General features: G+C 41.2%; 1 protein-coding gene across 1 annotated transcript; it reads right to left on the bottom strand.

The window, feature by feature from the left end:
• Window positions 1-13,361: 13,361 nt before the first annotated feature.
• LOC137321443 (4-galactosyl-N-acetylglucosaminide 3-alpha-L-fucosyltransferase 9-like) lies at window positions 13,362-14,444 on the bottom strand. Its single transcript, XM_067983831.1, has one exon. It carries the CDS (start codon window positions 14,436-14,438, stop codon window positions 13,362-13,364), a length of 1,077 nt encoding a protein of 358 aa, XP_067839932.1. The 5' UTR covers window positions 14,439-14,444.
• Window positions 14,445-14,743: the final 299 nt, after the last annotated feature.

Here is a 14,743-nt window from a genome sequence, read left to right as displayed (position 1 = left end):
AATTCCTCCTTCTCACTAGTCCCTTGGTTCCCTAGCATTTCTGGGAAGTTATTTGTGTCCTCTTCCGTGAAGACAGAACCAAAGTATTTGTTTAATTGCTCTGTCATTTGCTTGTTCCCCATTATAAATTCTCCCGTTTCTGACTGTAAGGGACCTACATTTGTCTTCACTAATCTTTTTCTTTTTACATACTTGTAGAAGCTTTTACAGTCCACTTTTATGTTCCTTGCAAGTTTACTCTCATACTCTGTGTGCGTATGGGAAGAATAACCATTGGAAGAGATGCAGTACCTTCATTGCAACAAATACAAATGGAACTATGAGAGCAGTGTCACGAAAATAGACAGCAGAGGAGAGACATTGATAGAGGAGGAAGTGGTAGACAGGGAGGGCAAGAAGGTACAACAAATAATGGTCACAGGTACACAGGATGTCATTTGTATATTCTTAGTATGTTCAGCGAGTTAAAAACCGATTGAATGGTCTTTAGGAGGGAGAGGTAGAAAAGGTGGGAGTATAGTTGGGAGCTGACGTGTTCCAAGACTTTGGAAAGAGAAGGTTGGAGATGGGGCAGTAGTTGAGTAAAGTGGTTCCTTTGAGGAAAGGGTGATAACAGCAGTTTTGAGATTGGTAGAGTCAGTGCTGGGGAATAGGAACAAGTTGATGATGTCGGTAACCATGGGTCCGAGGACAGAATGTTGTGTGGTCAGGAGCTGGGACAAGAGGGGATTCGGGTGGAGATGGTGGGCTTGATGACAAAATAAATTTAAAGAAAACTGAAGGGGAAGATAAGGGAGAAGATGTGGAATACGAACTTGGTCAGGATATGGGTATTGGGAAGGGCTAAGAGTTTTCGGGGCCGGGTTACAGGTGAAAGAAGCCAAGGCCAGTATCATTTTGAAATCCTATTACTTTTACTTCATGAAAATCTTCTGGTTGATTTCGGAAAAATAAAACAATTTTGTCTGCTAGGATTAAGAAATTGTTAATACTCATCAATCAAGACAAGCTGGATACCTCGGTCTGATTTAACAATGTCACTTGCTTTGCTTTCAATGTGTGTTAAATCCATATTAAGAATCTATGAAAATGTTGAATTTTTTTTATTATGATAGTTAGTATTAAACTACAAATTATTTAAGAATAAGACACCAACATTTGGAGAGAAAAAAACATTTGTATGTAAAAAGTTTTGTAGATTTTTTTATATAAATGCCATTTAATGCTACAGAAAAGGTCCATTTGTTTTCAACTAAGCCATTCAAAGTAGTTCTCTGCAAGTACATTTAATATACATCCAGTATTGCCCATAAAATATTTGTTGAAATGTTTGATACTGCTCACTTGCCAGAGAAAATTGGATTGATAACTTTTGGTACATAATCCATTTAGAAAGGGGAATGCAGTTGTGGAAACTGAACCAAACTGAATTTCAGGAGGTGTAGGGACTATTTACTAAGTATTATGAACAATTGGGCTAAGGTTAGTGCTCTTACATGGGCATAATGAGCCCTTGTTTGGTTTTCTTAAGCACTCTTGAAGTACTTTATCCTAAATCAATCCCAAATGTTTGAATATGTATTGTCCTGGTGATACATAATTAAGTCCTTTACATGATTTGATTTCACCTTCAGATTATGTTTGTACAGTAAAGTAGACACTCACAATGGGCCATAATTTGCAGTGGCATGATATCTAATGGTATCTCTGTTAGTTAGATTTGCCCTTGCACGTTTAGGTTTTTAATTTTTTTGCGCGGCAAGTTGCTGAAAGTGTTTAAACCCTGATTTTGGACCATAGAAATTACAATTACTGAGAAGAAAAACAGCAATAACATAAGAACATAAGAAATAGGAGCAGGAGTAGGCCAATCGGCCCCTCGAGCCTGCTCCGCCATTCGATAAGATCATGGCTGATCTGATCCTAACCTCAAATCTAAATTCATGTCCAATTTCCTGCCCGCTCCCCGTAACCCCTAATTCCCTTTACTTCTAGGAAACTGTCTATTTCTGTTTTAAATTTATTTAATGATGTTGCTTCCACAGCTTCCTGGGGCAGCAAATTCCACAGACCTACTACCCTCTGAGTGAAGAAGTTTCTCCTCATCTCAGTTTTGAAAGAGCAGCCCCTTATTCTAAGATTATGCCCCCTCGTTCTAGTTTCACCCATCCTTGGGAACATCCTTACTGCATCCACCCGATCAAGCCCCTTCACAATCTTATATGTTTCAATAAGATCGCCTCTCATTCTTCTGAACTCCAATGAGTAGAGTCCCAATCTACTCAACCTCTCCTCATATGTCCGCCACCTCATCCCCGGGATTAACCGAGTGAACCTTCTTTGTACTGCCTCGAGAGCAAGTATGTCTTTTCTTAAGTATGGAGACCAAAACTGTATGCAGTATTCCACGTGCGGTCTCACCAATACCTTATATAACTGCAGCAATACCTCCCTGTTTTTATATTCTATCCCCCGAGCAATAAAAGCCAACATTCCGTTGGCCTTCTTGATCACCTGCTGCACCTGCATACTAACTTTTTGATTTTCTTGCACTCGGACCCCCAGATCCCTTTGTACTGCAGTTTCCAGTTTCTCGCCATTAAGATAATAACTTGCTCTCTAAACATTTTGCAGAAAGCATTTTGAGTGATTTGGGGAAAAGGATAGATATGAGTACACTGGAGGACACTCAGTAAAGCAGTGAGTATTAAGTGATAGGGACGTTATATGATAGGCGAGGCATGACGCCTTTAACATTGAAAGTCCTATCACAGCACCACCTACAGGTGCAACATGTATTGTAGAAAAATGTGGATGCTTTTATAACGGGATGTCCCATAAAGCTGTTTTCAATGGAACACACACCCCATGTACCACATTTAAAATATTATAAATACTCGCATCAATAATCAGCAAATTTGGTAAATGCATTCAACTAGCTAGCTATTTTGTTTGAAAACAATGTCCAAAGAACTTAAGACTGGTCTTAAAATAGCCAGGAGTTCATTGGAAAAAAACTGAAATATAACAATTGTCACTACAATAATGCATGCTTATTATCTCCGGGCTGTACCTACCAAAACTACCCAGCTGTGGTTTTCACATTTAACTTCATCTTGATCTTACACAAGCTCTTTAAGATTCAGCTAAAATCCAGTTATCAGTTTGTGTGCAGCTTGCGAAACTTATTCGTGAACATATAGCTCATCCCGTATCTCTCTGGCAGTCTGAGCTGGAGCGATATACTCCTTATCATCCAGGGTGTGTACCACATCCAACTGTTTCTCTATCACTTTAGCAACAATTTCAATAGGTTCATTCAGACAACCTGCACAAACAAAATAAAATTCTAAATACAAGAATAAAGTATAAGCCATATATTTCAGTTCTTAAGAATACCTTTATGTAACATACAGAATTTAGTATACGTAAAAACACGTAACTACAATCACGGACTTCCAACAAAATCAAAGCTTCATAGGCTCGATGTTAGCAGGGCTGTGGGTTCGCGGCTGGGGGGCTATTGGGTGCGTGGGTAACGCGCCCGGCGAAATCAGTCTGCCCCCCGCGCAATCGCAGCCTAATTGGATCCATTTACCTGTTGTTCCGGGTTCCCCACTGCTGATCTGCGTGTCGGGCGGGCTGCGCATGCGCAGTAAGCTCTGTCAGCTGGAGGAGCTCTATTTAAAGGGGCAGTCCTCCACTGACTGATGCTGCAACAAATAGGAAAAAATACAGCATGGAGCAGCCCAGGGGGAAGGCTGCTCCCAGTTTAAAGATGCCTCACTCCAGGTATCATTAGATGGGGTGAGGAGGAGGGGGAGGACAGAGATCTTCCCCCCGGCAGGCGGGAGGAAGCGGCCTGCCTCTGCCACCAGGAAGGCCTGGCTCGAGGTGACAGAGGAGGTCACCTGCACCACCAACATATCACGCACCTGCATACAGTGCAGGAGGCGCTGCAATGACCTAAGTAGGTCAGCCAAAGTGAGTACACTTACTCTTTCCCCTATACTCCGTCTGCCACATTACCGCCCCCACCCCACATCTCCTTCTGCACTGCAAACACTACTCTGTCACATCACCCCTCATACCCACTCAAACCTCATCCTCATCGTACCTGCACCTACTCACCTCGCCAGTACTCATCCCGCCACTACCACTCAACCCAATCCTCATACAATCTCATGGCTCTATCTCATACTCACCCTCTCGTGCATCTCTTTCACTGTCAGCCTCACTCAACCTGCCACTACCTGTGCTGCAGCCACAGGGCATGCATCACATATGTGCAGTAGGAAGCGTAAGGCAAACGTGTTGTGAGCATGAAGGGGATGCACAAGGGTGTTTGAGGGTTTTTCATGGTTTTTACTTATATTTAATTTCTGAGCAACTCACATTACATATATTGGCGCCACTACTGCCACGTCTTTGCGAACCTTGTCTGGTTTGTGCAATAATGCCCTTTCCTGAGGATCACTATGAAGACCCACAACTGATGCCACCCATTGTGTCACTGCAGAGTGGGTGAAGGTGTATTTGCAGGGCTCTTTTGTGCAGACGACTGAGAGACGTCGGCGATATCCCCGGTGGCACCCTAGAAGGATGCGGAGGAGAAGTTGTTGAGGGCAGTGGTGACTTTGACAGCGACAGGTAAGAAGATGTTGCTCGGGACAACCGGGAGCAGCTCGGCATGAAGGAGGTTGCAGATGTCCACGACTACATGTCGAGTGACTCTGAGCCTCCGTGTGCACTGCTGCTGAGAGAGGTCCAGGAAGCTGAGCCTCGGTCTGTGGACCCTGTGGAGAGGGTAGTGCCTTCTGCCATGCATCTCTCTCTGCGGTAGCCCTCCCTCCTGCTGTACAGGTGGATGTGTCACAGCACTCTGTTGTGGAGCTCCACGTGTCAGAGGTGGACGGCGTGGCTGGTGATGCTGTTCGCCCTCCGAGGAGGTCATGACTGCAGCTACGGCAGCCCCCATCCGGAAGATGTACATCTGATGGGGTCCGCAAGGTAGGTACATGTCTCTGGACCCCGGGGTAAGTGTGCAGGTTGGTGACTTTGATTGTCAGGAGGAGGGTGGTGGAGGCCAAACTTTGTCCCAAGTGACAGAGTGGCCTCCTGCAATGAGAGAGGGTCTCCCCCGCACCTGTCAAATGGACCTTTGCAGCTGCCACAGGCTGACAGCTGCAACAGGTCCATTTCAACTGGGAGTGTTTCCCACAGTATGGGAAACAGTCCCAGTTGTCAATAAAATCCCACCCCTCCTCACATAATCCCTTAATCAGGTCTGTTAATGACCTGAAATACCAAGGTAAATACTGTTAAGTGGAACCCCGCTGGCTTTAATTGCCTGCGGGATTCCCTCATGCGGGGGCTGCGCACGCCGTTGGCGCATCTGTGGGGAACCCGGAAGTGGGCGGGTTGGAGCCGGGCTCCGAACCCGCTCCGGGATTCCCCGATTTTCGGAGCCCCCCCACCAGGAACGCACCCGATAGCGGGTGCTAAAATGAAGCCCCATAAGTCAAAGGATTTCATGTGCAATATGCCCCTTTACCTCTGCACGGTGCTGGCGAACTGCGCTCTCTGGAAGTCGGCTGCCAGCCGTCTGATTTCATCCCAGTCTGCGGCCATGCTCAGATTGTCTTTCCCGGGTCTCGCGCTCCAGGCCACGCTCGATCTCAGTTGTCCCCGGAATCGGCGCTTTGTGACGCTCGCCCACCCGATTCGATCCCTGTTTACTGTGCAGCTCGTGCTCTGGCACGGCGTCTGACAGACTCTGCAAACCACACGTCAACACATTGGACAGGCGGCTACGGGCACACTGCACACACAAATTTCCCTCTGGGAGAAGCAATGGCAAGTTTGTTTTTGGCGAAATGCGTTCGTAAGCTCAGAGTTGCATTGTGTTTTTTTATTATTTAAAGTACAATATATGTCAAATGCACCTCTCCCATAACAAAACGTGTATTAACCAAGACTATTAATCTGAAGTATTTATTTGAGTAAATTTTCCTTTAGGATGCTTCGAAATATATCACTAAAATCCATGGACAACATCCATAGACACTCCCCTATCCACCATGCTGGTGACTTCCTCAAAAAACTTCTTTACCCAGAGAGTCGTTAGAATGTGGAGTAGTTGAGGTGAATAGTATAGAGGCCTTTAAGGGGAGGATAGAATAGCACACGAAAGGGAAAGGAATAGAAGGATATGCAGATGGGGTTAGATGAAGTTGGGTGGGAGGAGGCTGTTGTGGAGCATGAACACCAGCACAGACCTGTTGGGCTGAATGGCCTGTTTCTGCAATGTAAAATTCTATGTAATTCCATGTAAGATAAATGGAATTTTTGGATCAATTTGTTTTTGAACTGGCTACATATTTCAAATTCTATGGCATTGTGTGATCCATAAATTCTCATAAATACCCATAAGTTTGCTGCCCTGACAACCTAAATTTTTGGCTACAGCTGGTGAAGGCCAGCCTGTAAAAGACAATGGCCCAGAAATTACTTACCTTGGACGCTGCTCCATAATGGCGTCCATCCCAACCATCGGTGAATCCATCTGAGCAAGTTTGCAAATGCGCACATGCGCAGTAAAACCTAGCAATCGTAAACTTGTTCCGATAGGTTCAACGGCGTTTTGACAGTTCTGAATTAAAGGGCCACCTACGCTACAATCACCAAACATTCATAAACTTACACATCTGCCCAGCTGGAATGAAGATACTTACATCATGAGAAGGTACCCTTGAAAATACCAACCCTACACTACTTACTAAAAGCGTGGAGACTTATAATGACTGCAAAACAAAAAATTAAATTTTAAAAATGTGGAATGTCTAAATATTTTAATATTTTTTGATCATTAAAAAAAACTATTGAAAAATAAAAATGTTATTTTTTTAAACTTTTAACTTCTGTATGTTTCAGTACATTAAATCATTTCTTTACATTTTTATAATAAGGTAAGTTATTATGTAAAATTTTTATTTAGACTAACATAGGGGATGTCACTTTAAGTTAATGAGTTTTACTTGCCTGTTTGTGGGCAGCGCTTGCATTCCCAGTCTTTGCATGAGCACATGGCCTGCGCTGATCCTGAGCGTACCACAAAATTCAGCAAATGGACGTCATGGCCTATGCAGTGAGTACATTCGTACTTTTTATCTGCCTGATGTGCGGACAGCCTTGCCATAGTTGCAGCAAGTTCTGGCCCATAAAAGACGCCTTTTTGTCAGTGGAATGGTAGCAAAACATTTTTTTCCACCTACATAGTTTAGTTTAAATGTCTGTGGTTCATTACAGAAGCATTTTTTGGCAAGAGGAAAAAGAATGACAAGTTGTATCTAGATAGCACCTCTGATGTAGAAAAATGCCTCAAGGTGCTTCACAGAGGCATAAGGAAAATAATGGTTGCCATGTATAAGAAGGAGATACTGGAAGGGGTGGCCAAAAACTTGGTCCAAGAGGTGATTTTGAAGGAGGGTCTTAAAAGGGGTGAGGAAAGTGGAGAGGCAGAAAGTTTAGATAGGATATTCCAGAGCGTGGGGCCTTGTCAGCTGAAGGACAGAGCTGCTAATTCAGAGAACAGGGGAATTTGGGGAGGGGTAGATTGTTGTGCTGGAGGAAGTTAGAGAAAAGGCAAGGCCATGGAAAAGTTAAACATGAGGATAAGAATTTAAAATTTGAGCCATTGGACTGGAGCCAGTGTAGATCAGTGAGGACAGCAGTGATAGGCAGCATGTTCTTGGACAAACTGAAGTTTACCGAGTGTGGAGGACGATAGGCAGGAAATCAATGGAAATGTAAATCAGCCGGTTTCTATAATGGGTAGATAATCTGCCTTGCCGGTTTACTGCACAAATGGTAAAGATCAAAATAACCCCCATTGGCACTTAAAATTTCAATTCAGAAGTTGTGCTTTTTTTTTGCACAATATTTAAAAGAATAAGCATTTTTGGGGAGATTAGTATTAGAACCACTGAAAACCTTAGTAATGAAAATTATTAGGCATACATTTGTGGCCTAATGTGAACTTATGCTGAAATGCATACTTCTTCTTTCATTACCAAAATAAAGAGCATCATGGTTTAAAATTTGGCCCAACCAGTCCATGTTTTTGTTTATCCTCCACATGTGTTTACCCTGTTCCTATATATTTTTATCTGCCATCCCTTCAACCACTTATTTAATCTATTAGATGTCGACATGGTCTCTGTTTCAATCACTAATTCTAGTAGTGCTTTCCACATCTGTAAGGAAGTTTCACCTGCACTCTGTCCTAAATTTCTTACATTTAATCTTACATTTATACCGTCTCATTCTGGTCCAGGTGCAACGTGTCTATTTTTTTCTGATGATTCGTCTTTTAATATGAATGTGAAGTATGGCACCCATTCAAAAGTGCTACTCCCACCAGGCCGATCTCTTCTCAGTGGATTCGCTCAGCCTGCTTCCTTTTAGAGCTCATCAAGAATTTGAGTGCCGAGATTCCACTGTTGTGATGAACCTGTTCTCCAGCCTCAGTTGGGCCCATGTTTGAGCTATTTAAAAAAAAACGGTCCATTAACTATAAAAGGCACCCCTGCCAGGCCATCAGCACCATTATTTTTACGTCTGAGTGGCAGCTGCATGAAAAATGGTGACAATACAGCAAAATCACGATAACCCATTATTTTCAGTGGGGTGGGGGGGCAGAGCTATGAAAATTAGCTTCGATCTGTTATCGATGCGAGGTAATGGTGGAGCGGCACAAAAGTCGCAGGAAAATATGGTGCGTCGTAAGTGATAACGTAAGTCAGTTACTCCATAATTTCCTATTTCTTTTGTGCCATTCAAGAGTCCCAGGAAAATCTGGGCCACCATGTTTTTTTTTTAATCGTCACAATCAAGAAGAACGTTCGTCATTAAGGCCATCAACTTCCATATTGGAAACAACAGATGAAGACAAATATGTCAAATTTTATATATAATGGCTGCTTCATACAGATAATCAGTTGGCGTAATTCTTGATTTTAGTCACACGGTTCAATAGCCCCATCCTGGGGGGTGATTTTAAACCCCAAGAACGGGTGGGTAGTGGGTGAGTGGGAGTTGAAAGTAGTTGTTTTTTGGGTCTCAACCACAATCTGGGTTTAACTTCGGCGCATAAAGGTACAGGCTTCCCACTGGGAATGCAAAGTCCAAAAATTTTGCGGTTGCGACCCAAAAAAACAACTATTTTCAACTCCCACCCGCCCCCAACCCACCCGCTCTTGGAGTTTAAAATCACCCCCCTGGTCTCAGTTCAGAATTTAGCCGCTATTGGCTGTCCCCATCTGGACTCGCTGTCATTCACATTTCATTTCTTTACATTTTTTGAGTAATCTGGGTTTAAATATGTCCTGTGTACTGCATCTGTCTTACAGGACAAAACTAAATCAGGAACAAATACTTTTTGTCAACTTGGCAGTTTAGAGCCTAGCTTATGGGAAAGGGCACTGACTATATAGTACCCAGCTAGTAATTTGCAAGTAGGGAAGGTATAAAATCCCCCTGGCAAATTTTCCCTGAAACTGCAGTTGGAGTAAGTCGGAGTATTATGTAATATAACACCATAGTTGCCAAGCCTGTTTGTTTTTTTTTATGTACATACATCTTTTCTAGCTAATGTTCATGTTGGAGATCGAAAAACAGCTGATTTCGGGCTTCCTGAAATCGTCCTGTAATGCACTGTCACTCACCTCTTCTGTGCATGCACAGTATCAGATTAACTATATTGGACAGGAAAAAGAATTCTAGTATGTATTGGGAGAGTTGAAGAAGGGACGGTTTTTGTGAAAGGGTTTGGAGTTGGATCGAGTACAGTGTCTTTGTGAACTGTGTCAGGAGGGAATAGAGCGTCTTTGTAAATTGGAGTGCTGGGGGAATTGGATGTGGGAAAGTGGCTGATGAAAAAGTTTAAAATTATATTTTGTGTTTCCCATGCCATAATTTATCAACTAATTTAAATGTAAAGTGCAATGAAATGGCTTCTTGCACTTGAGAAGTATTGTAAGTACTTCTTTTTGGAGTCACATTTGAGGCCGTTGGGTTTCAGTTTTCACAGAAAAACAAACTGGCTTGTGGAATCTGATCGTAAAATACTAATAAAACTCCTGAAATCCAAAATAATAGAAGAAATGTAACTTATTCAGTCACCTTAAAGCAGTGGCCTTGATCATAGTCCTTTAATCAAGGTTGTTTTTCAGATGTTATTTGGTTTGTCAGTTTTTTTGGGACTATGACAGCATTCAGGAAGCTCCCATCGCTACCTCCTAATGATGTGGAGATGCCGGTGATGGACACCATGTATTGTTCTATATGTATAAATGCGTAGGCTTCAAGGAGCTCTTGAAACATTTGCCTGAGGAAGGAGGAAATCTCCGAAAGCTTGTGAATTTAAAATAAAATTGCTGGACTATAACTTGGTGTTGTAAAATTGTTTACAATTACCTCCTAATGAGCAACAACCTCGACTGTTGCGGATGGCTAAGAATTAATTTTGATTGTTGATGTCTGCGGGAATTTCAACCTTTAGATTGAAAAATTAAATACTCTGAGTGTAATTTCAATTATAGTTAAAATCTATAATGCCATCATATTGTTTGTTTTCAAAAGAGAGTTGGTTGAAAACGTTATAAAAGTTGCATTCTGTGTCTGTTGACTATAACTCGGACCAAATCATTACTGCTAAAGAATTCATGAAAACACAGAAGTGCCTAGTTCTATTAGATTGCTGCCCTTTAGCCAACATTTATTTATATCTGGCAGCAAGTTACTGATATAACAGATATAAACAGGGACAAATATTGAATAAATATCGCCACAAGTACAAACAGTTCTGTAACTCTCACCCGAATCACGAGACTAAGGCTGGGAGCTGTGGATTTTAAGAAGAGTGTTGAACTTCACCCGTGATTGAAAATCAGAAAGCGATTTCAGATACAATGCAGAAAACAGTCATTCCAAGAGGCAATTTTACAGTGTCTCAAAGATTGCCCTATTTTTTTCGATTACCGTATTTAAAAGTGCAAGAAATGAGTATAAAATATATTCACAGTTACATTGCATTAAACCTTCAAAAATTTGGGCTCTGCTTTGATCAATCTGATCAAGAAAATTTAGAATTGATATAGCAACTGTATTATATATGCTCAGAAGCGATGTTGCCTCTTTTCAACGCGTTCTAGGAATGATTTTTGTATACTCACCCCAGGAGCGCAATTCTGCAATGATCTAATTGGCAATGGCAATCTTAGTAGCTTCGATTCAGCAAACTCGATCTCGTCATTGATTGTAATGGGGGTGGAGCAATGATAATTAGCTGTTCCTCGCCGAAAACAGTTGGAAAGGCATTTTACTAAAAATTCATTATAAACCAGAGTTTAGTAAAAAAAGAACACTATCTTTAACTTTACACATAGAGAAAAAGAGCCAAATGTAACCAAAGAACAGCTGCAATATAAAAAATAGAAAATTATAGGATAGTGTTGATAAAGCTATTACCTAAAGAGAATAAATATTACTGTAAAATCCAATGTATAGGTTACAGCACCATGAAAGTTTTTGTGACCTACAAAACGGGAAGAGGTGGTGTAAGTTATAGCCACGTGCTAATTTATGGATTACATTAGCCAGCAAGTGCAAGCAATGAGAGTACTATCAGGCACAAAGTATCAGGAAATATTGGCATGAGTCACTCACGCCAAAAATTCCTGGAAATAGTAATAGCATGCGCCCTAAATGCACAATTACTGTGGTGCAAGTTTCCAGCAAATTCTTTATATCTATTCCTGTTTAAGGTCAATTCTTAAGAAGACACAAATCATTTGTATACACTCAATTTTAGGGGGAGAGGAGTTTTCACATACGTATGCCGTGAAACAGAGGGGTTCTTGTCAAGAGGTTAAAACTGTTATTAAAAAAGGATGAACTTTTGCTTCTCCAGATCATTCAGAGAGTAAATTCCATTGTCATTTAAAAAAAAATGATAACTGCACAAAGAGCTCATTTTGAACAGCTGATTAATTCAGTGTATTTGTTTAGAAACAAGATATTTTAACTTTCCTAAGTGCGAAAATATATCTATCCAAAAAAAGTACAAAACGGGCAACACAAATGTCACGCTGGTGAGATAAAAACTTTAGCTGGTCGCCAGTAGCAACAAATTTCCCACCAAGCATATGAATCATGGAACATTTCAAAAGTGGAAAGGATTCAGATACCTGATTCAAAAAAACAAAATAAACAAATTAAATGTAATTAATTTATTCATCAAATTCATGCTAAATAAAACACAGAAAACAGTTGAAAGATGTTATAAAAATGCTGTTTTTTCTGATTAAGAAGGAGTTCAAACTGTAGTCAAACATGGTGGCATTTGAGATAAACCTAGTTGTTCAGCAGATCCAGTGCAATTTAATACCGATGTTGGATTGGTAGTTGCAGCCAACCTTTTGGATCAATCCAACTTTGAACTGGCTATGTGTTTGAAATGCTACGGCATTGTGTGATTCCTAAACAATCTGGAAGTCGGACAAACAGTCCAAGAGCACAGAGGTAGTGGAGAGGTAAAGAGAGGTGCTAGAGAGGTAGAGCTGGGTGTCATCATTGTACATGTGGAAGCCTACTCCATGTCTGTGGATAATGTTGCCAAAGGGGCAACATGTAGATGAGGGAGAGGAGGGTGCCAAGGATAGAACCTGTCAATAACATTGCTGTTAGAGGCTGTCGAGGTGGGTCCTCAAGTCAGTTCATCAACTTTGTAAATAAAGTAATCACAACAACAGAGGAAAGAACTGAAGGATCAAGTAAGATTACAAATACTAAATAAAGCATTGCTACTCTTCTCAAAATGGATGTATATTTGCAGTGCTTATAAATCATTTAAAGCTCTTTTCTTTAAATTGTAATATAAGTTGAATAATGTACCTCCAGTAAAAATCAGATTGGTTGTTCAATTTGTTTCAGGACACTTTCTCCTTAATTTCCAGTAAAGATCAATTTTTCTATTATTTTACTACAAATGGCAATGACAGGGGAAACATAATGTGAAGTTTCTTTACAATAAAAACATTCAGCTTGAAAAGCAATTGCATTCTCCAGCGGGAGTCAATTTAAGATGAGAATTTGATGCTCAGGAATCCACTGCTGCACTGTCCAAGGCATGATGAATTCTCACATAACTAGATAAGATGTAACGGTTGTAGATTTTTTTAAGTTAAAACAAGAGAATTAATGTTTTTTAATCAAATATTTTCTTTTGGAGAGAAAAGCCAATTGAATTCCATGGACAATGTTGATGATCCATAATATTTACTGGAGACATATTTGAGAGTTCAGTTCCAAAACCATTTCTCTAAACTGGAAAGTGATTTATATTCTTGATGTTGTTTTATATTCTCACAGACGTAACATGCATGTTCATCCCAGAAATGAGTCATCCTCACTGTGTAGTATTTCCTCCAGTTGAAGTAGCGCATGTACAAGTCTTCATTCTGATCCAGAATGTGCAGGTAATCTGCAAGCTCTTTAGCTGAGGGAAAATCATCCACATGAATGAAAGAATCTGCTGGAATGTAATACTCATAGTTTTTTCTAGGTGGCCCCAGGACCACAGGCACAGTGCCTGCAAGCAAAGCATTGTAGAGTTTTTCAGTTATGTAATCTTCATGTATCGAATTTTCAAAGGCAAGGTAGAATTTACAATTAGATATTGTAGGGATCAAATTTTTATCGCTCAGGCGTTGCCAGAGGGATTGACCATAAATAGTGATTTTAATGTATTTGTAGAGTTCATTGTAATACTTCACTCTGGCATGATCAGAGTTCCAGTTACTTACAACCCAACATACTAGATTGCTTTTATTAGGCAATTCAAAAGTTAATGGAACTGTGTTCATTGTCAGAGACCCGTAAGGCACTTGGATATCTGAGTCCCGCCGATATGTTAAGGTCAGGTTGAAGAGTTGGTCGAGCCCAGTCTTTTTTGAAGTGTGGGTAGGTGACTCCAGATTCATCCAAACCCATTTCTGAAAAGTTGGCCGAGGCTGTGAGGGCAGGTTGGACAAGTCCCCTCTGATGTCCCCCTCATGGATAACGACTGCGTGGGATTTGTTATACAGACTCCTATCTACAGTCAAATGACAGCCATGGATGTTGAACCGTGGACCACAAGAATTAAGATTAAATGTCTGACCAAAAGGCCACAGCCAAATGAGCACAATAGTTTCATTCTCCTCGGGCCCTGTCATGAAGAGGTTTTTCATGCGTGGAACTGAAGCGGCAGATTCCATAGGAACATAAATCCAGGTGTTAGATGGTTTGACATACAGCAACAAGGTTAAAAAACAGCCCAAAATGATGATGGAAATTAACAGGATGTGTAAAGTCCCTTTATTAGATGCTGATGTCATAAGGTGTCCTGTAAAAGAAAAACAAGATTATTCTTGGCCATAGCTCCTCATCTATTTAAACTGCATTAAGGACCACACTTTACCCAATACAAATGTTTTAATTTAATTTAGTCTCAGAATGTGGACATCACTGGCAAGGCTGGCATTTATTGCCCAACCTAGTTGTCCTGAGAAGGTGGTGATACAACTGAGCGGCTTACTAGGCCATTTGAGAGGGCAATTAACAGTCAATGACTCCAATCCCACGCGGCTTACTAGGCCCTCTCAAATGGCCTAGTAAGCCGCATGGGATTGGAGTCATATAT

This window comes from Heptranchias perlo, chromosome 5 (assembly GCF_035084215.1).
Source record: "Heptranchias perlo isolate sHepPer1 chromosome 5, sHepPer1.hap1, whole genome shotgun sequence".
NCBI classification, from domain to species: domain Eukaryota; kingdom Metazoa; phylum Chordata; class Chondrichthyes; order Hexanchiformes; family Hexanchidae; genus Heptranchias; species Heptranchias perlo.
The sequence above is the reverse complement of the archived record's forward strand: the minus strand, read 5'-3'. Positions and strand labels throughout refer to the sequence as shown.